General features: G+C 43.6%; 1 protein-coding gene across 1 annotated transcript in view; it reads left to right on the forward strand.

The window, feature by feature from the left end:
• Positions 1–20140, forward strand: part of SHQ1 (SHQ1, H/ACA ribonucleoprotein assembly factor) — a 141377-nt gene extending 121237 nt beyond the window's left edge. Inside the window, exon 11 of the mRNA XM_049777015.1 lies at positions 19478–20140. Coding sequence (XP_049632972.1) covers positions 19478–20024 — 547 coding nt within the window. The 3' untranslated portion in view covers positions 20025–20140. The remainder of the gene's footprint in view (positions 1–19477) is intronic.
• Positions 20141–27167: the final 7027 nt, after the last annotated feature.

Raw genomic sequence — 27167 nt, forward strand, 5'->3', positions numbered from 1 at the left:
CTCCAAGAACACCAAGTTGCTTTATAGTAAATCTCAGTATAAGAAACTGGAGGAGGACTGGAGAAGGTACAGTGGGCAGAGCACTTGACTTGCATATAGCTGGCCTGGGTTTGATAACCAGCAGGCACCCCATTTGGTTCTTCCAGTATTGCCAGAGTAATTTCTGAGCACTGCCAGGTGTGGCCCCCAAATATAAACAGAAAACACCAGAGGGTTAGGGGCTGAGTAGTCCTATGGGTAGTCCCAGACACCATTAATCATTTCACACATGGAGAGTTTGTCCATTCTCCCGTATTGGGGGAATGGGAGTAACACTCTACATTGGATTTGATCGAGATCCTGCAGGAGGAGCTCTCCTTTTTCGAGGCATGGGCACAGGAGGGGCTTAGAGAGTAACATTCACAGATCAGTCTGATCTCCCCTACTGGGAGGGTGGGGGGACCCAAAAGAGGCTGAGGGGGTAATATTTTTAAGTAATTTGGTGAGTTACTTACTGTTTCTTTTTATCAAGTATTTATCAAATTATTTATTTTCATTTTAAACAAATAAGTTATTTATTGTTTCTTTATCATTATTTGGGGATATATATTCCAGTATATCATCATGCCTAATAAGTTAAGTAACAGTATATCTTTGAAAGACATGGAATAGGGTAAAAAAAGGACTTTCATTAAATCTCCAAGAGACCAGCATAGCTTTAACCCACCACAGGATTAGGGCCTTGATCCACAAAGGGATCATGACTTTGATCCACAGGATCACAATTTTGATTCCCCAGAAGATCATTACTCACTGCCTCTTCTGGTTGCCAACTGTCAAGCCCAGAACAGTAGGAGAAGAAGTACAAGGCAGCAGGAGCAGGGAGTCTGGCAAACAGTTTCTCCAGCAATTTAGCAGTGACCATCCAGCAAGAGCAATCCAGCAGAGGGCTGTGGCAGCTGCTAGCACTTTAGCCACGGCTTTAAATGCCCCTGGTCAGCTGCCCCAGTAGCACTTACAAGGGGCAGGCATCTATCTGGTAATTGACATCTTTACCCTTAAAAGGGACAGTGGCCACTGCTTATGGCTGACCAGGGGCCAAAAGAGTCTTTGTTTCCTTATATCTCCTCAGCCTCAAGAAGATGCCAACCTAGACAGCTCAATCCTTATGAACCAACTAAAGGAGATTTGGACCACACCCAGTGGTGTTCAGGGGCTCTTTCTGACTCTGTGCTCAGGAGTGACTGCTGGCCATACTCAGGTGACCAGATGTTGTGGCAGGGATCAGACCAGACTTAGCTAAAGAGACTCCAGGCAAAGGCAAGCTCCTTACTTTCATATGTTTTCTCTCTGACCCCTTCTTTGGGCTTTTGAATTGAGCCTCCTGAATGCAGACCACACACTCCAGCTCTTTGAGCTGTATCCCCAGTCCCTGACAGAGATTTGGTGGGCTGAGGGTTTGGGTTTTAGGGCCATATCTAGCAATGCTCATGTGCTACTCAGTTTGCTAGGACGAAGAGCAACTGCTGGCAGTCCTAGGGTCACAAGGTGGCAGGAATAAAGCCGGGGGCCTCGGTAACATGGCTTGTACTCCAGCCTGATGAGCTGTCCCCAGCCCTAACTCTTTAAGATCTTGACCCCTTTGTGCTTTGCTGTATTAATTTCCCAGAACTACTGGAGCAAATTACTACATACTGGGGATTATGAACAACAGAAATGTATAGCCTCACAATTCTAGAAAGCAAAGGTACAAAATTAGGTATCAACAGGGTCAATTCCTTCTAGAACCTTCTCTGTCTCTGTCCCTGGGTGTTTTATGGGCATTTTTTTTCAGGTTTTTTTTTTTTTTTTTTTAAGGCCATGCCCAGTGATGCTCAGGGTTACCTCTGGCTCTGCAGTTAAAGGTCTGAGAGTTACTTCCAGAGATTCTTGGTTAACCAGGCAGTTAACCTCAGTTGACTGCCCACACTGAGGAAGCAGTGGGTGTATATATGCCTTAATAGTGTGTGTATTCATTTATTTGCATGTACACTAAGGTGTGGTGTGGGTGGATAGTGTGTTATTTTTAGATTTCCCATGAGTTGTCAGAGGGATTAAGTCACTGCTGAATCCATAACTTTGCCACTTTTGCCCCTATGTCAAGCAGTAGAGGTTTTGGTATGACTGTAAATGTGACACTTAGCAGTTTATCATTTTGAAGGTTAAAAAAGGGAAGATAGGAACACAGGAATAGCTCATCAGTAAAATGCTTGACTTGCAAGCTTGAGACCAGTAAGACTCTTAAATTCGATGGGCCGGAGTGATAGCACAGTGGTAGGCATTTGCCTTGTATATTGTTGACCTGGAAAGGGCCCGGGCTTGATCCACAGCATGGTCCCCTGAGCCTGCCAGGCGTGATTTCTGAGCACAGAGCCAGTGATAATCTCTGAATGCTGCCGGGTGTGATCCAAAAAGCAAAAAACCAAAACAACAACAGAAAAAGACTCTAAACTTTAAGCCCTGGTACCACCCTACATGTGTGTGTGTGTGTGTGGGGGGGGGTTCCTGATGCTACCACAAAGTATCTCTGTCACACCACAGCCAAATGTGTGTGATCCTTGGTCATTGCTGGAATAACAATAATAGAATAAAGGGAGGAAATTGATTATATCATTGTGAATCAGGAGAATCTGTGAGCTGACAAGTACATTAATAGATGGAAAAGAAGGCAGGTTCTGCTTGAGCTTTTAGCTCTTCCTCAAATAATGTGACCATTTGGTGTCATTGTTGCCCCATTTTACCAGTAGGCTGATTCTCATTCATATCCCTTTGGTGTGAGGGATAGGGAGCTGTAAGGCTGGTAAGTTCATCACTGAGGGAGACAGCACTGAGCCTACTACAACAGCAGTGCAACAGAGACAGAGACTGAGGAGGAAGCTTTGTCCCTTTACTTGGCATCCAAGAAGTGGAATCTCTTTTTTTTGTTTCTGTTTTTGTTTTGGGGTCACACCTGGCAGCACTCAGGGGTTACACCTGGCTCTATGCTCAGAAATCGCAGGCTTGGGGGACCATATGGGATGCTGGGATTCGAACCACTGACCTGCATGCTAGGCAAACGCCCTACCTTGATGGTGTCTTTCCAGCCCAAGAAGTGGAATCTCTTTTCAGCTCTTTGTCATAATGATTTGATTGCTGTTCAGAGGTATTATTAGCCCGATTTTTAATCTGCAGTTCATCTTACCACATTATATGAATGAAGTAGTAGGCATTTTTTAATGTATATCTTCTACTTAGGACTAAAGCCAAAGAAACTTCAAACTGCATAATTGTTAAATTGTTAGACTAATCTGTTTGAGAGATTTTATTGATGCAATTATAGGCTATACTCCTAGGGAAACTTTTGATGGGGATGTATTCTGAGAAATATACCTACAGTCCATTTCATGACAGAAGATACCCTTACAGTGTGATAACAACTCAGAACTGGAATCATCTCCACCCCCAGATTGTAGATGGGGACCACCATCATCTCTGGCTCCCTTGTTAGCTGAAACAGTTTGGTCCAGCTACTTACAATTGCTACAATTTTATAGGAGGATACATATCTCTTTTGTGATCTTTGCAGTTATCTGGGGACTGGAGAGATGTAGTGCAGCAGGTAAAATGCTTGCTTCACACACAGCCAACCCAGGTTTGACCCCTGACCTTCCCTCCATAGGATCTCTCAAACCCCACCAGGAGAGATCCTTGAATACAAAGCCAGGAGTTAGTCCTGAACACAGCTGGGTGTCACCTTAAAATAAATTTTCTTGGTGAACTTGCTATGCCATTTCAAGGGGATAAGAATTCTTTTCTGAAATAGACCTCTGGAGATAGTGTCCAGGCAGGTTTTTTTTCTACGTCTTTCATATTGTGTATTTTCTATGCTCAGCACATCACAAACAAGTAATCTTAAAATTAAGTTAAAAATTAAGGCCAGAGCAATAGTACAGCCAGAAGGGCATTTGGCCTTGCACTCAGCCAACCTGGGTGTGATCCCAGGTATTCCATATGCCCCCCATGGGCACCTCTAGGAGTAACTCCTGAGCTTGGAGCCAGGAGTTAAGACCTACTGGGTATGGCCCTGAAAAAAAGAAAAAGAAAAAAGAATTAAGTTGCATTGAAGTCCAAAACTGCCTTTTTTCAATAGTTCTTACAGTCATAACAATTGCTCTAGTAGGCAGTTGAAAAAGATTTCCCCCTTGGGTTTAGAACTCTAGAATTTAGTTCTAATCACAACTCTCTTCCTTTATAAAATCTCTGAAATTTAGAAATTGTCTTAGCAGTCAGCCATGCCAACCATATTTATCAAATGGAGAGTTGAAATGACTGGTTTCTGTGCTGTCTACTATGTGTCTGTCTAGTTCAGGCAAATACATTTGCCATGCAGAAATCCTATTTATGAATAGTCCTTATTTGAGTTTAGACATGATGGTATTTGAGCTGGAGAAAATTTACAATAGTAAGTCACTTGCTAGCCCTTGTTCTATTCTTGCCCAAGCATGACCAGACGTGATTCCTGAGCACAGAGCAAGGACTATACTCTGAGAATTGTTAGGTAGGTAGGTGTTCGAAGGGTAGGAGGGAAGGAGGAACGGATGGACAGAAGATGGGAAGATCAAGATATTAAAATATTCTTTGATGATCAAACCACATAATAAGTTCGGTTCCTGTTCTAGCATATTATATTCTTCTTAGCATCCTCCCTTGCACCCCTCCTCCCATTATTTGTTGTTTGGCTTCTTGTTGAGTGCTGATACTGTACAGTGCAAATAAATTTTAAAGAGAGGGGAAAAAAAAGATTGAGACTTCATGAGGAAGTAATATAGAGCTATACTTAAAATGAGTCGTGAAAATTTATTTTACTGGCCCAACTTGATATGGCTTAAATAACTCTTATCTTGCAGAGTATTTTTTTTTTCCTGTATTAAGTTAATAGCTTCTTGTTCAGAAAGATCAATTGTTAATGACTGAGCTGGAAATGGTTCTCATTATTATAGAATAATGGCATTCTATTCTGTGTTCATCTGTACATCAACTAGTATTGATTTTTCCTGGCAATGTTCTGAGAAAAGTTTTGTTAGATACTTCTACTAATAGCTAATGCATTAATTGCCTATTAGATCAATCCACATCAATGTGTTCAAGACAGGGAATTTTGCAGTAGGTTCTTTTCAATAAAGAAAACTTACAACTGTCATTATCATCAGTGTCCTTTAAAAAAAAAAAAAACAACAACAAAGTTGACATGCTCTTTTTTTCCCCAGATGAATTGTTTATGTGTCTTTGTGTGGCTCAGTGGAAGAGCTTTGGCCATGAGGCCATAAAAGCATGTAGACCCCAGCATTAATCTCACGTGAGATGTCATGAGGAGATGATCCTCAGCACCAAAACCAAATATATAAACACCACAAACAAGGATGCAGCACTCTGCACAGTATCCTAGTATGCAACTCCTAATACTGTAGTAGCAACTACGACTACCAAGAAGAAAGCGGTGGATTCAGTGTGGTCCACATTCCAGGATGATTTCTTGAATCACTTCAATGGGGTTGAGTCCTGCATCATCAGTTTCTGGAACCATTGATGGTGTTTCATGCCTGGCAGAAGAAAGGCAGTCTAGTCAGTTACGTGGAGATTTATAGTAGACCTGCTCTTGCAGGAAGTGGTGAAAAATTGATCAATCATTTGAGACAAATCTATCCAGCATGAGCAGAAGGGAGCACGGTTTTTATTTATACCCAGCTGCCCTGCTACATATCACGATTTCTCTTGCACTTTCATAAGGCCAAACAAACCTTCCCTGCTCCCAAATTTGATAACCACATACAAAATAATTGAGGAAATTTTATATCATCTTATCCATGATAAGGCAGTTACTTTCAGCTACTACTGTTAACCTTTTCTGGTAGTTGTATCTATTGTAATTTATTTAAAAACAATCTTTTAAAAAATATCATCTCGAGGCCAGAGAGATAGCATGGAGGTAGGGCATTTGCCTTGCATGCAGAAGGATGGTGGTTCGAATGCCGGCATCTCATATGGTCCCCGAGCCTGCCAAAAGTGATTTCTGAGCATAGAGCCAGAAGTAATCCCTGAGCACTGCCGGGTGTGACCCAAAAACCAAAAATCAAAAAATAAAAATATATATTGGTAGGGCATTTGCCTTCCACACAGCTGGCCTGGCTTTGATCTCTGAAACCCCAGATGGTCTCCTGAGCTTAGCAGGAATAATTTCTGAACAGAGAGCCAGGAGTAGCCCCCGAGCATCACTGAATATGGTTCAAAACCCTCTCAAAAATATTAATCTCAATATGATATTATTTCACATTTCTAAACAGTGGGAATTGTTTTTATTTGTTTTTAAGTTTCATGGTAGAATAACATCTCCAAAAATTTTTTTCCTGGTTTTTGGGTCACACCTGGCAGCGCTCAGGGGTTACTCCTGAGCTCTATGCTCAGAAATTGCTCCTGGCAGGCTCGGGGGACCATATGGGATGCCAGGATTCAAACCACCATCCTTCTGCATGCAAGGCAAACACACTACCTTCATGCTATCTCTCCGGCCCCAACATTTCCAAAACTTTTAAAGAAAAACCTGTTTTCCTTGTCATTTTATTAGCCTATGAACACTGGTATTATTTAATCATTGTGTATTTCAAATGCTGAATCTCTTCACTCTGTAATAAATCCAGGTAGGTGTTTTTCACTACAACTAGCAACTCATCTTGTGTGCTTGTTGAATATATCAGAGCATATCTGGTTAACTTAACAGTGTCACCTGACAAGAGTTATGCTCAGGGAATAGTTCTGACAGAACTCAGAGGACCATGTGCAGTGCTTGGGCTTGAACCAGGGTGGGCTGCATGCGAGGCAAGTACCTTAGCCCCTCTCTATCTCTCCAGCTCCTTGTCAAAGTTTTAATATTAACTAGCTTGGTCTATTTGGAATGTGACAGTGAAAAACCACTAACTACTTGAAATGAGTTACTTTCTGAAATAAAAAAACTGTTGGGGGGTTAGATTCTAGAATATACTAGAGTGGCAGACTTAAAAGAAACTCTAGGGACTGTAGCAATAGCACAGCACTAGGGTGTTTGCCTTGCACGAGGCTGATCCAGGACGGACCTTGGTTCAATCCCTGGTGTCCCATATGGTCCCCAAGTCAGGAGCGATATATGAGTGCATAGCCAGGAGTAACCCCTGAGCATCACCAAACACACACACACACACACACACACACACACACACACACACACACACACACACACACACACACACACACACACAGAGCAACTCTAATTGTACCAGTCATTGATAGAACAAAAAGGCTATCCTTTGATTGCTTTTTTTGTGGCTCATTATTTTCTCCAAAGAAAGGATTTCCTCTCTTTATTGTAAATAGCAGTTGCTGAATTTTTTTTTAGAAGTTCAGAAAGCTTCCTTAAACTTAGTTTCTGGAGCTGGAGAGATGTTGGTACAGGGGTCAAGGTACTTTCTTGTGCATAGCCAATCCTGGTTTCATCCCCAGTATCATGTATGTTCTCCAGAGCACTGAACCAGTAGTAGCCCACTGAATGTGGTGCCAGTCACCACACAGATGAAAAAGGAAGAAATAACTAACTCTTAAAGATTTTATCAGAGCTTGAATATTAACTTAGGAAACTAGCTAACTTGAGGTGTAGTGTAAGTGGGATAATAAGAACAAGAGATGAAGAGATGAGGAGATAGAACAGTGGTTAGAGCATTGCATGCCTTTTGTGGATTTAATCCTTGGCACCACAGAGCCCCCACCCCATCCCCCAAACATCACTGGGGGTAGCTCTGGAGAACTCTGAGCACCCCTGGGTATGGCTCTGGGAACCTCTGAGCACCATAGGGGTGGCCCTTGTGGTCCCACATCCTCAAGGCTTACTAAAGAATTGCTGGCTTGGTTAGTTAAGTATTTCCAAAACCATCTTAAAGGCCTCTCCCCAAATACTCCAAACCCACAAAGTAACAACAACAACAACAAATTTGGTAAAAATTAAAATTAAATTTGTTATATATCCTACAGAAATGAACTATAAATATAATGTGCTTAAAAGTAAAAAACAAGGGGCTGGAGAGATAGCACAGCGGTAAGGCATTTGCCTTACATGCAGAAGGTCACTGGTTCAAATCCCGGCACCCCATATGGTCCCCCGAGCCTGCTGGGGGTGATTTCTGAGCGTAGAGCCAGGAATAACCCCTGAGCATTGCTGGTGTGACCCAAAAACCAAAAAAAAAAAAAAAAGTAAAAAACAAGCTTTTCCCTAAAGGATAAAAGTTTTCAGCTTGTTGCAGGCAGAGTTCCTAGTTGTGTCATTGGACTCATCATTCTTGCCACTTTCCTGCCTGTTATAGTTAACACCTTTTAGTGCTATTATGTTTGAGTTAATTTTTCCCAATAGAACCTGTGTTATAGATGAGAGCCTTTGGAATTCCAATTTTTATTGTTACAAATGAGGTCATATTTTTATTTACTTTCTAAATTTTTTTTTTTTTTTTTTTTTTTTAGTTTTTGGGCCACACGCGGCAGTGCTCAGGGGTTACTCCTGGCTGTCTGCTCAGAAATAGCTCCTGGCAGGCACGGGGGACCATATGGGACACCGGGATTCGAACCAATCACCTTTGGTCCTGGATTGGCTGCTTGCAAGGCAAACACCGCTGTGCTATCTCTCCGGGCCCTAGTTTTTAAATTTTTTAGTTAAATACCATGATTTATCAAATTGTTCATAATGCTAAGTTGATTTAGGCATTCAGTGCTCCAGCACCAATCCAGCAGTGTAATCTTCCCTTCCCTCCATCAATGGTCCCCAGTCGTCGTCCCCCCCCCCTGCACAGCATATTATTGTAGCAAGCAATATGAAGTAAATTTGTTTGTACCAGGTACAAACAAATTTACTTCATATTGCTTGCTACAATAAAATGGCAAATGGAGGGCCCGGAGAAATAGCACAGCGGCGTTTGCCTTGCAAGCAGCCGATCCAGGACCAAAGGTGGTTGGTTCGAATCCCGGTGTCCCATATGGTCCCCCGTGCCTGCCAGGAGCTATTTCTGAGCAGATAGTCAGGAGTAACCCCTGAGCATCGCCGGGTGTGGCCCAAAAACTAAAAAAAAAAAAAAAAAAGGCAAATGGAATTATCAGAAAATAGATCAATGAAAGCCAATTTGTGATAATTGTTATATCTCACAATGGATTTACTGAATCATTGTCTGAGGATTTTCTGAGCTGGTTGGTGTTGGTAGAGCCTTCTGTGTTAATGTTTTCACTCATTGAGCTTGGGCGGCTTCTATGCAACTTTCCCATCGAATTTGTTATGCTCCTGCTGGGCTGTGAAATTTGGAGGCATGGAACAGGGCCGTTTTGTGTCAGAGGATCTTAGGTGTTGCGGCTGCTGGACCTCTCTGGAAGGGAGAAAATCTGCCTGCCCCCATTCTAAAATGGCCAAAGAGTTTTTCTGCCCAGTTATTTCATATTTTTATACTGGATTATAAAGTGAAAATGCAAGTTATTTGAACTTGAGATTTGATATCTTATCTCTATTTACTATCATCCAAAATGTATCTATTCCATTTTTTCCCTCTATTACCAACCTCTTTTAGTAAAGTTTACTTTATGCAAACTGGAATGTGGTGAGGAGGATGGAGAATTACTACCCCACAGAGCTATCAGTAACAGCTTTCAAGAGAATTCTGGGCCTTGTATAAATTAGAACATGTTTCTTTGGAAAATGTTAAGTTGTTTCCACTAGCTGCACTAGCTCTAACTGGTTCCTGTGACCCAAAGAGACATGGTTTCAAAGTATTCACTTGGACATAGATATAAACTATATTGCCTCCATCTTGTTCTATAACTGCACATGTCTATGCACACATGTGCATAATCATGTACCATGTCTCGGAGTGCTTTGAGCTTACTCCTGGCTCTGTTCTCAGGGATCACTCCAGGTGGTCCTCAGGGGACCATATGGGGTGACAGGGTTTAAACCTGTGTCAACCATGTACAAGGCAAGAGCCCTACCTACTGCTTTATCTCTCTAGTTCCTTCCCTTCTTCCCTCCCTCACACTCTTTCCCTCTCTCCCTTCCTCCCTCTTACCTTCTCTCTTTCTCTTTTTTTTTTATTATGTATAATTACTTTTAAAGATGTTTCTTGCTTCTTTCCAAGGGATGGGGTGAAGTGGGGTAAGATACTGAAGGATCATGCTTTGTGCTCCAAGGCCTCCTGGCTGACCGATGTTTCTTGGCTCTAGGCCATTTCTTTTTTTTTTTTTTTTTTCCTTTTCTTTTTTGTGGTTTTTGGGTCACACCCGGCAGTGCTCAGGGGTTACTCCTGGCTCCATGCTCAGAAATTGCTCCTGGCAGCCGCAGGGGACCATATGGGATGCCAGGATTTGAACCGATGACCTTCTGCATGAAAGGCAAACTCCTTACCTCCATGCTATCTCTCTGGCCCCTCTAGGGCATTTCTAACTCATCCAGGCTCACCCAAAGTCTTTGCCCTTTAGTGAACCACTTATCATCTTAGTTTTCCTTTCTTTCCCTCCTTTCTTTCTCAAGCTCTGGGAGTTCCAGCACTGAGGAAAGGGTTTCTCAGCCTAAAGCAAGTTGCCTGGCAACACTGACTGTCTCCTGACCAGTTCCCTGACTATGATCCTCCCCTCTGCCCTTAGACATTTTGACTGAATTTCTAGGACCTGCTTCCACTTGGATGGTGGGGCAGGTGAGGGGTCTCTTTCTCAGAGTCCTTTTGATATTTGAAGATACTTGGAGAGAAAAAAAGTCCTGAGGTCCCTGCAGCCCTTAGATGGAAAATGCCATCTTTGTTCAGTGGCTCCCCCTCTGCCAGTCATTCACTTGAGCTGTCAGAATGAAGCATCATTTCTCGAGCGCTGATGGGCAGACTGCTTACACAGATAGTTTCTTTCTTTCTTTCTTTCTTTCTTTCTTTCTTTCTTTCTTTCTTTCTTTCTTTCTTTCTTTCTTTCTTTCTTTCTTCTTCCTTCCTTCCTTCCTTCCTTCCTTCCTTCCTTCCTTCCTTCCTTCCTTCCTTCCTTCCTTCCTTCCTTCCTTCCTTCCTCCCTCCCTCCCTCCCTCCCTCCTCCCTCCCTCCCTCCCTCCCTCCCTCCCTCCCTCCCTCCCTTCCTTCCTTCCTTCCTTCCTTCCTTCCTTCCTTCCTTCCTTCCTTCCTTCTTCCTTCCTCCCCCTCTGCCAGTCATTCACTTGAGCTGTCAGAATGAAGCATCATTTCTCGAGCGCTGATGGGCAGACTGCTTACACAGATAGTTTCTTTCTTTCTTTCTTTCTTTTCTTTCTTTCTTTCTTATCTTTCTTTCTTTTTTTTTTTTTTTTTTTTTTTTTTTTTTTTTTCTTTCTTTTCTTTCTTTCTTTCTTTCTTCTTTCTTCTTTCTTTCTTTCTTCCTTTCTTCTTCCCTTCCTTCCTTCCTTCCTTCCTTCCTTCCTTCCTTCTTCTTCCTTCCTTCCTTCCTTCCTTCCTTCCTTCCTCCCTCCCCCTCCCTCCCTCCCCTCCCTCCCTCCCTCCTCCTTCCTTCCTTCCTTCCTTCCTTCCTTCCTTCCTTCTTCCTTCCCCCTCTGCCAGTCATTCACTTGAGCTGTCAGAATGAAGCATCATTCTCGAGCGCTGATGGCAGACTGCTTACACAGATAGTTTCTTTCTTTCTTTCTTTCTTTCTTTCTTTCTTTCTTCTTTCTTTTTCTTTCTTCTTTCTTTCTTTCTTTCTTTCTTCTTTCTTTCTTTTTCTCTTTCTTTCTTTCTTTCTTTCTTTCCTTCCTTCCTTCCTTCCTCCTTCCTTTCTTCTTCCTTCCTTCCTTCCTTCCTTCCTTCCTCCCTCCCTCCCTCCCTCCCTTCCTCCCTTCCTCCCTCCCTTCCTTCCTCTCTCCTTCCTCCCTTCCTCCCTCCCTTCCTTCCTCCCTCCCTTCCTTCCTCCCTCCCTCCCCTCCCTCCCCCCTCCCTCCCTCCCTCCTTCCTTCCTTCCTTCCTTCCTTCCTTCCTTCCTTCCTTCCTTCCTTCCTTCTTTCCTTCCTTCCTTCCTTCTTTCCTTCCTTCCTTCCTTCCTTCCTTCCTTCCTTCCTTCCTTCCTTCCTTCCTTCCTTCCTTCCTTCCTTCCTTCCTTCCTTCCTTCCTTCCTTCCTTCCTTCTTCCTTCCCCCTCTGCCAGTCATTCACTTGAGCTGTCAGAATGAAGCATCATTTCTCGAGCGCTGATGGGCAGACTGCTTACACAGATAGTTTTCTTTCTTTCTTCTTTCTTTCTTTTCTTTCTTTTCTTTCTTTCTTTCTTTCTTTCTTCCTTCCTTCCTTCCTTCCTTCCTTTCTTCTTCCTTCCTTCCTTCCTTCCTTCCTTCCTTCCTTCCTCCCTCCCTCCCTCCCTCCCTTCCTCCCTTCCTCCCTCCCTTCCTTCCTCTCTCCTTCCTCCCTTCCTCCCTCCCTTCCTTCCTCCCTCCCTTCCTTCCTCCCCCCTCCCTCCCTCCCCCCTCCCTCCCCCCTCCTTCCTTCCTTCCTTCCTTCCTTCCTTCCTTCTTTCCTTCCTTCCTTCTTTCCTTCCTTCCTTCCTTCCTTCCTTCCTTCCTTCCTTCCTTCCTTCCTTCCTCCCTCCCTCCCTCCTCCCTCCCTCCCTCCTCCTTCCTTCCTTCCTTCCTTCCTTCCTTCCTTCCTTCCTTCCTTCCTTCCTTCCTTCCTTCCTTCCTTCCTTCCTTCCTTCCTTCTTCCTTCCCCCTCTGCCAGTCATTCACTTGAGCTGTCAGAATGAAGCATCATTTCTCGAGCGCTGATGGGCAGACTGCTTACACAGATAGTTTCTTTCTTTCTTTCTTTCTTTCATTCTTTCTTTCTTCTTTTCTTTCTTATCTTTCTTTCTTTCTTTCTTTCTTCCTTCCTTCCTTCCTTCCTCCTTCCTTTCTTCTTCCTTCCTTCCTTCCTTCCTTCCTTCCTCCCTCCCTCCCTCCCTTCCTCCCTTCCTCCCTCCCTTCCTTCCTCTCTCCTTCCTCCCTTCCTCCCTCCCTTCCTTCTCCCTCCCTTCCTTCCTCCCTCCCTCCCTCCCTCCCTCCCACCCCCCCTCCCTCCCCCCCCACGTCCGTCCCTCCCTCCGTCCTTCCGTCCTTCCTGCCACCCCTCCTTCCTTCCTTCCTTCCTTCCTTCCTTCCTTCCTTCCTTCCTTTCCTTCTTTCCTTCCTTCCTTCCTTCCTTCCTTCCTTCCCTTCCTTCCTTCCTTCCTTCCTTCCTTCCTTCCTTCCCTTCCTTCCTTCCTTCCTTCTTCCTTCCCCCTCTGCCAGTCATTCACTTGAGCTGTCAGAATGAAGCATCATTTCTCGAGCGTCTGTATGGGCAGACTGCTTACACAGATAGTTTCTTTCTTTCTTTTCTTATTTCTTTCTTTCTTCTCTTTCTTTCTTTCTTTCCTCTCCTTTTCTTTCTTTCTTCCTTCCTTCTTCCTTCCTTCCTTTCTTCTTCCTTCCCTTCCTTCTTCTTCCTTCCTCCCTCCCATCCCTCCCATCCCCCCTTCCTCCCTTCCTCCCTCCTTCCTTCCTCTCTCCTTCCTCCCTTCCTCCCTCCCTTCCTTCCTCCCTCCCTTCCTTCCTCCCTCCCTCCCTCCCCCCTCCCTCCCTCCTTCCTTCCTTCCTTCCTTTCCTTCCTTCCTTCCTTCCTTCCTTCCTTCCTTCCTTCTTCCTTCTTCTTTCCTTCCTTCCTTCTTTCCTTCCTTCCTTCCTTCCTTCCTTCCTTCCTGTCCTTCCTTCCTTCCTTCCTTCCTTCCTTCCTTCCTTCCTTCCTTCCTTCCTTTCTTTTTTGGTTTTGGGGTCACACCCTATGTGCTTAGGGGGTTACTCCTGGCTCTGTGCTCAGAAATTGCTCTCTGGCAGGCATATGGGATGCTGGGATTCGAACCACCGTCTGTCCTGAGTCAGCCACTTGCAAAGCAAATGCCCTACTGCTGTGCTATCTCTCCAGCCCCATAGATAGAGTTTCTTTGTGAACTCACTCTCATCTAGGTTGCCTCTAAGTTGTTTTTTTAGGGAGGTTATTTTTGTGGGGGATTTGTTTTGTTTTGTTTTGGTTAGGTTTTTGCTCAGTGTTGCTCAGGTCCTGGCTTTGCATTCAGGGATCACTACTGGTAGTTCTCTGGGGATGGACTGTATGTGGTGCTAAGGGATTGAATCCAGGTGGGCTGTGTGCAAAGGAGGCACTCTACCCTTTGTACTGGCTCCACTATATGTTTTCAGTTTTTGTCTTTTAGACCGCATCTGGCAGTGCTTAGGGGTTACTTCTGGCTCTGCACTCAAGAATTACTCCCGGTGGGGCTCAGGGATTATATGGGATGCCAGAAAGCAAACCCCAGTCAGCCATATGCAAGGCAAGAACCCTATTGGGTGTACTATTATTCCAACCCCACTATATGTTTTTGAACACTCATTTAACCTTTGCATCTGGAAAAGAAAATTTGCTTGCCTCATTACCTTTTTCTCTCTGGCTTCATGGAACCCATATCTGGCCCATCTGAGGTGACACAAAAACTCTATAGAGATTGGGCAGAGGGAGTTTTTCTTTTAAATTGCAGCAAGCTCTATGTTTCTAATAATCACATCCAAGTTAATTTAAGGTAAAAGTTTATACAATATAATATAATGTTATGATTTTTTTTGTATTTTTGGAGGGCCACATCTGGTGGCATTCAAGGGTTATTCCTGGCTTTGTGCTCAGAAATCACTCCTGGCAGGCTCGGGGGACCATATGGAATGCTGGGTATTGAACCCAGGTCCGTCCTGGGTTGGCTGTGTGCAAGGCAAATGCCACACTACTGTGCTTTTTCTCTGGCCCTGAGTTTATTTATTGGGGGGGCGCTCAGGGGTTCCTTCTGGCTCTCTGCTCAGAAATCACTCCTGGTAGGCTCAGGGTACCATATGAGATATGGGGATCAAACCTGAGTCTGTCCAGGATTTGGGAGTATGCAAGACAAATGCCCTACTGCTATGTTCTATCCCTGGGCCCAAGTTTATTTTTTTAAACTAAATTTCTTTACTTCAGATACTGTGGTTTATAGAGTTGTTCATAATACAGTTATTTCTGACATTCAATATTCCACCATAATTATAGAATTCCCTCCAGGGGCCGGAGAGATAGCATGCAGATAAGGTGTTTGCCTTTCATGCAGGAGGTCATCGGTTCGAATCCCTGCATCCCATATAGTCCCCCGTGCCTGCCAGGAGCAATTTCTGAGCCTGGAGCCAGGAATAACCCCTGAGCACTGCCAGGTGTGACCCCCCAAAAAAAAAAAATTCCCTCCAAACTGATCACCAGTTTACCAACCTCCCTGAAGCCTGTCCCTTGGCAGGTAGCAGTAATTCACTTAATATTTTGTGTACTATTACTGGGAAGTCAGAATTAAAATTATGGAGTGTTAGCAGTAGGGCATTTGCCTTGCATGCGGCCAACCCAGGATGGACAGTAGTTTGATTCCTGGCATCCCATATGGTCCCTTGAACCTGCCAGGAGCAATTTCTGAGCACCACCAGGTATGACCCCCCCAAAAAAAATTATGGGGTGTTGCACACTGCGCTGTCTACAAGTTGAGGGTGGTAGTGGTGGGCTGATGGGTTCATATGGAGACAGCAGTGGTTCATAGATGTAATAATCTGGTTTGTACGGGGTGTGTGTGTGTGTGTGTGTGAGAGAGAGAGAGAGAGAGAGAGAGAAGAGAGAGAGAGAGGGGGGGGGGAGGGAGAGTGAGAGAGGGAGAGAGGGAGAGATGACTGGCTGAGAGAGGAGAGAGACAACTAGTAGGGTGGGGGGAGAGGGAGACAATTGACTGTAGAGCTCCTTGGAGGTGTCAGCACAAAACCAACATACCTGAAGTGTTCAGAAGCTGAAGTCTCTCTAGAGATGAGTGGAGAGCTGGTGAAGCTAGGCTAATGACGTGGAGGCCATTGTAGGGTGGATCTGTCTGTGCAGCTCCACGGTTTCAGCAGAACTGGGGGCTTGCCCCTTGACCCCCTCTCCAAAGGGCCTCAATTCCATCAGCTATGAGGTTAGTATGTTCAGAAGTTTTTCCTGCTAGTTGGGCCTCTCTTTCAAGAGTTAGATGAGTCCTGCACAATGGAATACTATGCAGTTGTTAGGATAAATGAAGTCATGAAAATTGCTTATATATGGATGATTGCAGAGAGTATTATGCTAAATGAAATGAGCCAGTAGAAGAGAGACAGACATTGAATTTTTGCATACATTTGTGAGATATTAAAAATGATGTAGTATGGTATTAATATCCAGAGACAATAGAGAAGAGTGCTAGGAGGACCAATCCGTGGTAGGAAGCTAGCCACGAGAGAGGGGGAGAGTGCAGCTAGGGCAGAGAAGGGACCACCATAACAATGACAGTTGGAAATGATCACTCTGGACAAGAACTGAGTGCTGAAAGGAGGGAAAGTGATGTGCATGATACCCTTTCAGTAACAGTGTTGCAAACCACAGTACCTAAAAGGAAAAAAAATAAGAGGAAAAGAGAAAGAGACAAAGGGAGGGAGAGGGAGAGGAAGAGAGAGAAAGAGAGAGAGAGAGAGAGAGAGAGAGAGAGAGAGAGGGAGGGAGGGAGAGAGAGAGAGAGAATAAAAATGTTTGCTTCAGAGACTGTCAAAGGGTGGGTGGTGGTGGCAGGAAACTGGGAATATTGGTGATGGAAAATGTGTACGGTGAAGGTATTATAGACTGTATGGCTGAAACTGAATTATAAGCAACTTTGTAATTGTGGAAAACACACAACTCTTATAAACAACCTTGTAACCATGGTGTTTAAATAAAAAAAAAAGAAGAGTTAGATGAACCTATGGAATTGACTGCTTGCACAGACATGGCAGAAGGCTCTGGTTTTCATGGCTGTGGCTCTAATATTAGGAATTTAAGAAAACATCTAGGGGCCCGGAGAGATAGCACAGCGGCGTTTGCCTTGCAAGCAGCCGATCCAGGACCAAAGGTGGTTGGTTCGAATCCTGGGGTCCCATATGGTCCCCCGTGCCTGCCAGGAGCTATTTCTGAGCAGACAGCCAGGAGTGACCCCTGATCACAGCCGGGTGTGGCCCAAAAACAAAACAAAACAAAACAAAAAAACAAAAAAAGAAAACATCTAAATGTTTTGGTGGTAAACTTTTCCACCAAATACTTTCTTTTTCCTTTATTTTTTTCTACTAAAAAATTTTGAGGGGCCAAAGCAATAGCACAGCCTTAGGGCATTTGCCTTGCACACAGCCAAGTTAGGACAAACCTTGGTTTGATTCACCTGCATCCCATATGGTTTCCTGAGCCAGGAGCGATTTCTGAGCACATAGCCAGTAGAACCCTGAGCGTCACAGGGTGTGGCCCAAAAAGGCAAAAAAAAAAAATTTTTTTTTTACTAGGTTTCATACCCACATAGGTTTAAACATAACACAATAGACTGGGCTTTCAGTTCCTGCAGCACGTTTTACATAAATTCATATTTTCTTTAGCTTCTTAAGTTTATTAGTAAGTCCCTAAGTGAACAAAGATAGACGATGCCAGGGATCAGACCCAGGGTCTCACACATGCAAGGCCAGTACTCTAACTTTGTTCTGCTGATTTATATCCCTGGCCTGTATTTTTTTTTTTTTATAATGTATGGGTGGGTTGCCTTTTGAATTGTTGTTTAACTACCAGAACCCATCTTACATAGACAGCTTCATTTCTTCTGCATTTATTGACTATTACCTTGGATGGATGCACTATAACTTAGTTCACTGCTACCTTATTGATGGATGTATAATGGGCAGCAGGCAGGGCTCTTAGCTTGCATATGGCCAATCAGCATTTGATCCCAGCACCCCATATGATCCACCAAACACTGTCAGGAATGATCCCTCAGTGCTAAGCCAGAAGTAAGCCCTGAGCATTGCCGGGTGTGTGCCCTCCCCTCAAATCCAAACCCACAACACACTATTGTAAATAACCTTCAGTTTCATGTCATGTAGCATATGAGTATTTAATGTCCAGGTGTAGTAGGGCCTGATCAAAGCGATGTACTTTATAGTCTGGAAAAGCATTAAGTTCTCCTCATTCATAGAATTGTGCCCATGCAATGTCTCCAACAATGCGAAAATACATTGCCCCAGTAACCTTGCTCATAATATTTCCCAGTGTTGGACTGTTGCCAGTCTGATAAATGAAAAAAATGTATTTTCAGTTATTTTATTTATTTATTTATTTGTTTGTTTGTTTGTTTGTTTTGGGGGTCATACCTGGCAGTGCTCAGGGGTTACTCCTGGCTTTACACTCAGAAATCGCCCCTGGCAGGCTCGGAGGACCATATGGGATGCCGGGATTCAAACCATGGTCCTTCCGCATGCAAGGCAAACGCCTTACCGCTGTGCTATCTCTCTGGCCCTTTTTTTCAGTTATTTTAATCTTGAGTTCTCTTATTTGACTAATTCTGTGTTAAGTGAAAAATATATTTCAGGGGCCAGAGAGATAGCGTGAAGGTAGGGTGTTTGCCTTGCATGCAGAAGGACACTGGTTCGAATTCCAGCATTCCATATGGTCCCCCGAGCCTGCTACGAGCGATTTCTGAGCATAGAGCCAGGAGTAACCCCTGAGTGCTGCCAGGTGTGACCCAAAAACAAAACAAACAACAACAACAAAAAAACAAATAAAAAATAAAATAAATATATATTTCAGTTACTTTAATTTCAAGTTCTCTTATTTGACTGTAGTTGACCATATATCTCTATATAGTTGAGGCATTTGTACCTCCATTTCTCAAAAGTCTCATTCTGGTGGATTGTTCATCTATTTAAAGAACTGTTAAGGGAGTCGATCTGTGATATGAGTGGAACTAATTTTTTCACGTTCTCTAATTGTCTTTTGATGTTACTGCTATTTTTTTGTTGTCTGTTGTTTGCCCTACAGATGTTGAATTTATCAGGGTTTTTTTGATACAGCTCTGGATTTTTGAGTCGTATTTAGGAAGATCCTCCTCATTGCTGGGTTCCTAAGGAAATCTTACCTCATTGTACATTTTACCTTCTTGTACTTTTTTTTTTTTTTTTTTTTTTTTTTTGTTTTGTTTTGTTTTGTTTTGTTTTTGGGCCACACCCAGTGACGCTCAGGGGTTACTCCTGGCTATGCGCTCAGAAGTCGCTCCTGGCTTTGGGGGACCATATGGGACACCGGGGGATCGAACCGCGGTCCGTCCTAGGCTAGTGCTGGCAAGGCAGACACCTTGCCTTTAGCGCCACCGCCCGGCCCCCTACCTTCTTGTACTTAGTTCATGTGTACATTTGTCCTTTTGGCCTGTTTGGGAATTTATTCTGGTATGTCACGTGAAGTATTGCTCTAATCTTGTTTTGTTTGGCTTTGTTGTTGTTTTTTAGCTGCTTACCCTGATATCTCCAAGCCAACAAATTAATAATCTTAATATTTCTTCTTGAAATGTTTTTTAAGGTCCAAAAAGTTGGCAGCTCTTGCAAAAGCCTTAGAAGAAGTCTCTCTGACAAAGGCCCAGCTGGGATTAGAACTGGAAGAACTGGAAGCTGCAGCATTTCTTGTCCAGGAGGAAGAAAGTGCATCGAAATCAATCCATTCCCTTTCTGGGCAGCACATGCCTGGCTCCACTTCTGAGACAAGTGACTCGGAAGAAACAGACAGTTCTGCAGCCTCTGAGTCCCAGGACTCAGATTCAGATCAGGAGGAGCTCAAGGAGAGTCCATCAGGGACAGACAATGCCTTGCAAAGCCCCTTTGTGGAGGTGAACAGTGCCGGGTCTTTCCTCGCCACCGGAGTGTGCAGAAACCCTATACTCTGGAGCACCGAGTCCAGTCAGGGAGAGCCACTCGCCTCCTGCAAGGTTCCTGGAGAGCATAAGCCTCTGATAGAGGAACTAGGAGAACAACTGGAGACTGTGGTTCAAGTGTCTGAGTCTAGCCGTGTCGCTGCTGGGAACCACAGTGACATGCAAGACAGAGCCATCCAGGAGACCTGGGACAGCTAATGCAAAGCCGTTTTACATATTATTGACAGTTGTGTCATATTTGGCCTCATTTCCTGAACTAGAATCTTTTATTTTCATATTGTCCTTTTGGGGAAAAATATCTATAATACATTGTTGTATATGAAAACATTTCCATAAGATTATTTTTTGCCTGTTGTCCCACCTTGACCTTCCAGGTGGGGGCTCTGTTGAGAGCCGAATAAATAGTTTGGGAGCGAGGTGTTCAGGGTCTTTTGGGAGAGTTTGCTGGCTGGCTCCAGATGTTTTTTGGAGCTGGTAGTAGGCTGACAAAGGACCCTCTGCGCCCAACCTTTTTACCCCTTTACCTTCCTGTCTGTGTGGATTATTTGCTGCGGATAAATATTACCAAGATCTCCCCCCCTCAAGGGGACAAGGGGATGGGAATCAATTTCTCATTCTGGGAGCTCTTTGAGGATACACAAATAATCAGTAAAGGAGTAAACAGGACCCAACAACACATGATTAATATTTTTTGTTTCTTTGGTTGGTTTTTGATGTGTTGTATGTTTATATCTATTAGTTTTTTTCATATTGTAATAGTTCTAGTACATTTTTTCTAATGTATAATGAATATTCAAAGAGGAATATAGTTATGCAAGACTTCACAGAATGTAAAGCCTATCAAAAGGTTGAATTTCTTGATTGAGGAATATCTGGCAGACAATAAACTAAGCATATTGGTTTTATTTGTGTTTTGATTTTTGGACCACACTCAGCAATGCCCAGGGGTTACTCCTGATTCTACAGTCAGAAATTACTTCTGGTAGTCTCGGGGGACCGTATGAGATACCAGAGATAGAACCTGAGTTGGCTAACTGGGATGTAAGGCAAGCTCCCTACTTGTGCCCAATCTTTCCAGCCCAAAACTGTGCATATTTGAGAGAGCAGGGTGCTTGGTGAGTATTGATGTTTGTATGACTTAGGAAGCTGTGCTTTTTCATCCACCCTATCACTTCCAAGAGGCCTCATACTTTCCACCCCTCCTCCTGTACACCATTCACCCCCATTCTCAGGTAAACTTCTTTCTGCCATCTGCTATTGAATTTTAATTTGTATCTCTTAGAATTTAGTAGAAACTGAGTCACGTAGCTATTTTGATATTCTTCATTAGAGCATTTATCAGAGGTTGGTTTTTCCATCCCTAAATAATTGTTTATTGAGTAGCTCTAACCATTCACTAAGGGCAACTGGGTTGTATTCAAATGATAGGACTCTTACACATTAAGCTGTGATGAACATTTGTGTGCAAATCTTTGTGTGGACACAGGCGCCTATCTCTTTGGTAAATATCTTGGAACAGAATGACTTAGCCATATGGTTGGTCTGTGTTTAACAACTGAAGAGACTGCTAAACTATTTTCCAAAAGCCTTGGGGCATTTTAAATACCTGTCAGTCATGAATGAGATCCATTTTGTCTTTCATTCTGGGGCTACACCTGGCAGTATCCAGGGACCACTTCTGGTGTGATCCTGGGACTTGACCATATTCCCTATTCTCACCGTGACAGAATGTACTCTAGCCCTATGAGCCAGCCATCTTCTCAGCACAACTTCCTTTACATTCTTATCATCACTAAGTATATTCAGCTTTTTTAATTTTTTTCCTCATTTTTGTTGTTTATTTTGGGGGCCATACCTGATGATGCTTAAGGCTTATTCTGGCTCTAGCTTAAATCATTCCTGACTTGGCTCAGGGAACATGTGTGGTACCAGGGATCAAATTGGGTTGCCTGTGTACAAGCCAAATGCCCTGCCTTTAGTACTGTCTCTCCAGCCCAAGTGTGTAGCATGTTCATGGGTATGGAATGATATTTCATTGTGTCTTTAGATACTATTTTTTAAATAATCCCATGCTCTCCTGGGTGAACTAGCAATTTTTAAAGCTCATAAGAGAGAAATTTTTTTTGTGTGTGTGTTATATCAGGCAGTGCTCAGGTTTCTCATGGTTCTGCACTCAGGAATCACTCCTGGTGATGATCAGGGATGCCAAGAATCTAATCTGGGCTGAATGTGTGCAAGACAAATGCCCTACCTGCTATACTACCACTTTACTTCCACCCAAAGGTGGAAAATCTTTGTATGGTCTTACTTGTCATCCTCAAGCCTCTGCTAAAGTGTTCATGTAGATCATCTCTTTGTAATAACCTGGTTGTGTTTCTTGAACTTTGCAAAGTCTTTATATGTTCTGGCTATAAGTCTTCATGCGGACTCATCTTGTCATGCTCTGTAAGTGCTGTTCAGATGCCAAATATGTGGAATGTTGGGTGCAGGGGAATGTTCAACTTTTCTTGGGGATGCAGCTAAGTTTTTTTTGGAATGGTTTGATCCTAGGGGCCTTGCTCTTGTCACTGCAGATCTGGTACAGTGCCATGTCTAAGAGAAACCATTTATAATTCTGAAGTAGGTTTCCCCATACTCTGTGATGAGAAGTATCTTTATTGAGACAAAAGGTAGCAGACCTGATGCATACCTATGATGTTCTTCCTGCCCTTTCAGGTGGCTTCTCCCCAGCTGTACTTGCACATGCTTCTCAAGAGGTTGGGGCTTTCTAAAGCACTCTCCTTGGCATTTTCCTGCAAATTGTCTCAGTGTAAAATCACACCCAACTATTAACCCAAAGCAAAGGCATTCCCCCATCTTCCTCTTTCCCTTAAATCTCTTCTTTGATATGTAAAAGCACGCCTGGATAGGTACATTTGTCTCTTGACCTTTCTCCTGTGGGTGAATTGGGAATGAGTTATAATAAAAGACAAGTTTTGGTTTGGCATGCTCAAAGATACCATGAGACAAAAAGCCACTGACTTCCTGATTCTTTCCTGACTGATTTGGTTTGTTCATTCTTTGCCGCTACTCTGCTTCTTTAGACCTATCCTCCTTGGGGTAGAAATATGGTGCATGGGATGATCTTACAACTGGTGCTCAGATTGACCCAGAGACCAGAGAAGACCCCCAACAACGGTGAGTTGTTTGACCCTCTGGTAGATAATCACCATGATGACCTCCTTCAGTTGGACTGTGTGCAGTGCCCATTACTGGAACATGGCCCCTATTCTGAACATAACAGAGGCCCCCTCAGGAGGGACAGAAGCACAAAGTGAAGGGGAGAGAGCTGAAGATTCTGAAGAGCATCCTAGAGGCCAAGACTCACTACCTTTCTTTTACCAAAGGTGCTTTTTTGTTTTTGTTTTTGTTTGTTTTGGGGCCACACCCAGCATTGCTCAGGGGTTACTTCTGGCTGTCTGCTCAGAAATAGCTCCTGGCAGGCACGGGGGACCATATGGGACACCGGGATTCGAACCAACCACCTTTGGCCCTGGATCGGCTGCTTGCAAGGCAAACACCGCTGTGCTATCTCTCCGGGCCCACCAAAGGTGCTTTGTGTGAGGACCTCAGACCCCAACTTGCAGCAGTTTATCAAGGTCACTGATGGGGTAGAAAAAAAAAAAAGAGAAAGCTCCATTTAAGGGGGACCATTGCAGGGAGATGAGGAGGTCCCCCTACCCAGATTCTGGCCTCGGAACCAAAGGCCTTTCCATCCCAGACCACCTTAGTAGCCTAACACAGGAGAAGATGGAGCATCCAAGCCCAGCTGAACTCCAACAGAGGAGAAGCTGCTTTCAGAACCTCCTGCAAATTACTTCTAGGTTAATCTCTCAGTCCTATTTGCTATATCACTATATTGCTGGTTAAACTGTGTGTTCTACCTGTATAGACTTTATAGTTACTGTATTGTTATACGTCCCTTTGCAAACAGAAAATTTTGTATCCAACTTTAGTGGTTTAATTATTAGTTTGCACAGTTCTGGGAAAATGCATAGTGTTGTTACATATTTATTTTCAACTCAAGCTAGTTTACCATTATACGCCTATGTTTTCATGTTATCATGCCTATATTTTCAATGTGCTTTCAGGAAATGAACCTGGATGCTCCAGATCCATTAAACCATGTAGATTCCTTTTACAGTGTTTATTAACATATTGCTTAGTATTCTAGACTTGAAAATTTTGGATTTTTTTTTGTTTGTTTTTTTTTTGTTTTTGGGGTCACACCCAGCGGCGGCGCTCAGGGGTTATTCCTGGCTCTATGCTCAGAAATCGCTCCTGGCAGGCTCAGGGGACCATATGGGATGCCAGGATTCGAACCACCGTCCTTCTGCATGCAAGGTAAACACCTTACCTCCATGCTATCTCTCCAGTCCCATGTTTGTTTTTTAGCCTGCAAGTTCACTGTTTTTCATTACTGATGCCCAGGGCCTTGGAGATTATCATTTTGTGTTATTTATGTTTTTCTTTTTTGTTTTATAAGTAGGAATTAAATCTGATTCATACGAGTTCACCTTGATTAGACTCCAAAAGTTTTCATGACTGTTTTAGATGTGAATTTCCTCACGAGTATGAGCTACCAGGGGCAGTCTGCATTTTGTTACCACTGAATCATCAATGAGCTTAATCTTATCAGTGCCTAAATATTTGTTGAATGAACAGATTAAATAAATGAGTTTGTTAAAGGGTGGGTATATTTGTATTTCAGATATATATCCATATACAAATTATAGTAATTTTTTGTGTTGTCCGGCCCTGGTTTTAATCCTGGACTGCTGTGGTCAGCCTGGGGAGGCAGGGGTTGGGTGTGTGAGTAGTTGGGATCAAACGGAGGTATTTTCATATGCAAGATTTGAGCCAATTTCTGGCTCCCAGTTTTAGCTAACAGAATAATTGGGTAACTGGCATCTGACATACATGCTGGTTCCTGAACTCTAAAACAACTTTGTCAGATATGTTCAAGATTTTTTTCAGGCCCCAGAAGCACTTTCATATCTCTGATCATTGAAAATGTCTTTATATTGGATTGAAAAATTAATATAGTGGGTAGGACATTTCCCTTGCCACAGACAATCCAGGTTCAATCCTTGGTACCACGTGTAGTCCCCAAGCCTGCCAGGAGTGATCCCTAAACACAGAGCCAGGAGTAAGTCCTAAGCATTGCTGGTAATTCAGCCACCAGCCCCCTCCCAAAAAATAAATGAGAAGAAAGAAAAAAAAATGGAAAGAAAAAAAACAATGCTTTTCACATTGAGGAGATGGCTCAAAAGGCAGGAGCACATCTTTTGCATGTGTGAGTTCCATGTTTGATCCTCAGTATCGTATTGTCCCTGGAGCAATACCAGGTGTTATCTCCACTATCCTTAGCCCATTTGAATTATCTGTCACTTATTTCTATTAGTGTTAAGTTGAGCAAATCTGTTCTCGTCTACAGCAGAGTTCTTCACCTTTTTCACACCTGTGAATCAGCCCCTGTCCTGTGCTTGAGTCTGTGGACCAGCAGTTAAAACTAGAGAAGTAAACAAGTGACTTTCAACCTGTCCATATATATCTGCTAGAAGTAGGCCTTAGTTTCCAAAGTCAGGACACTGGAGAAATGTGGGTCTGTAAGCAAACGTCGATGTAGAAAATAATCCACACACACTGAAGAGGGAGAAGCAGGTTCAGGAATTCCCTAAGAAGTAGGAAGCTCAGTGGGAAGTCTGGAAATGCATGAGAGATTTTTCTGAAACCTCAAGTATTAGGAAGGAACTGACCACACCTGTAGGTGGAATTAGGTGGTCTAAACACCAATCCAAGATGCTACATTCAAAGATGTTTCCAACCAAAGAGAAACAAGGTGGTTACTGAGTGGAATGGGATCTTATTAATCCCACACATATCTGTGGAACAGTGTTGGAATAACTGGTTTTTACACTATTCAGGATCATTCTTTTCTTTGCTTGTCCCACCTGAACTCCCAGGAAGTACTCTGGATTGGCCCCCTACCCCGATCTGCTCTTCACCCATGGGGTGTTTTTACTCTTTCCAATAAAGAACTCTGGTCTGAGAGACCTCTTTTGGTTTCAGTTCCAGTTAGCCGTCTATCTGCCGATATCTTTGTTTACTTGCAGAGAGCTTGTGGTGAAAGTTCCTGAACCTTTTTATCTCCCTAACCTTGTGTGGATTATTTGTTGTGTCTACATTGCTTCCAGACCTATGTTCCCCCAACCCCCCTTAGGACTGGGGCATGAGACTTCCACTACAGACCAGTGGTTGAAGAATGGTTTAAAACCATGGAAATTCTTTGTTTTATCAACTTATCTTTCCTTAGGAATGTAGGAAGGACCTGCTTTGGTGGCATTTGTCTTGGGTAGAAAAACAAATATTATACTCTTCTCAAAGAGCATGGCACTTTGCAGACAGTCTCAAAGCAAAGGGGCTCCTTCTATAGCTGGGTTCCTTCCTCAGAGTTCATAATGGGGTTGGCACTTTCTATACTTTCTATTTGGCTCTGTTTTAAGATGTGTTAGCAGGTCCATTCAGCTCCTGAGATGCTTCTCTGAGTCAGCTCTGTGAAATCCTGGGTACCTTAGAGTTTGCTTCTGCAGTAGAATGGTTGAAATGGCCCCAGCATACCTATTCTTCACTGTTGGAGCCTACTGGGCCTGGCATCATTTGAACTGGTCACCCTAAGATCAACTTGGGAAGAAGCTCAGAATAGTTCTGCTAGGATCAGGGTGCTCGAGAGTTGAAGACCCTTGTGGCCTGGGATGTGCTCGGGGACCCACCTCTTCCACTTCTGTTCACAACCCAGTCAGAGACTCAAGACCATTGAAAGTTATTATTCTTCCAAAGAGTGGCCTCTGCTGGGCTAGATTGGGGGATAGAGGGTGGCAAGAGGAGCATAAATCACATAGAACCAAGTGGATGTAGAGGATACAGTGCTTGAGGGGCCTGGACACCAGCTGCTGTGGTTGCTAGAACAGATGGTGGGTGAAAGGGAGGCAGTGGCCCCAGCACAAATGGAGATTTCTATAGGGGCCCACTCTTTGGGCCTTGGCTGAGGATGCCCACAGGTGAAGCTAGAGTGCATTGGTGAGTCTCAAAGGAGCCACAGCTACTTCCTATATATGCAGCCCCTAATCACAATGACTCTAAAAGCGATTTTCTAATAATGATCAGTTGTGATATTTTGCTGTGTCTGCCCACCCTCACTTTACCTGGATTAGAGAGATGGTACAGAAGTTATGGCGTGGTGGCTCTAGAGGTAAGGTGTCTGCCTTGCCAGCACTAGCCTTGGACGGACCGCAGTTCGAT

The sequence above is a fragment of the Suncus etruscus genome, chromosome 7, assembly GCF_024139225.1.
Source record: "Suncus etruscus isolate mSunEtr1 chromosome 7, mSunEtr1.pri.cur, whole genome shotgun sequence".
Taxonomy (NCBI): Eukaryota; Metazoa; Chordata; class Mammalia; order Eulipotyphla; family Soricidae; genus Suncus; species Suncus etruscus.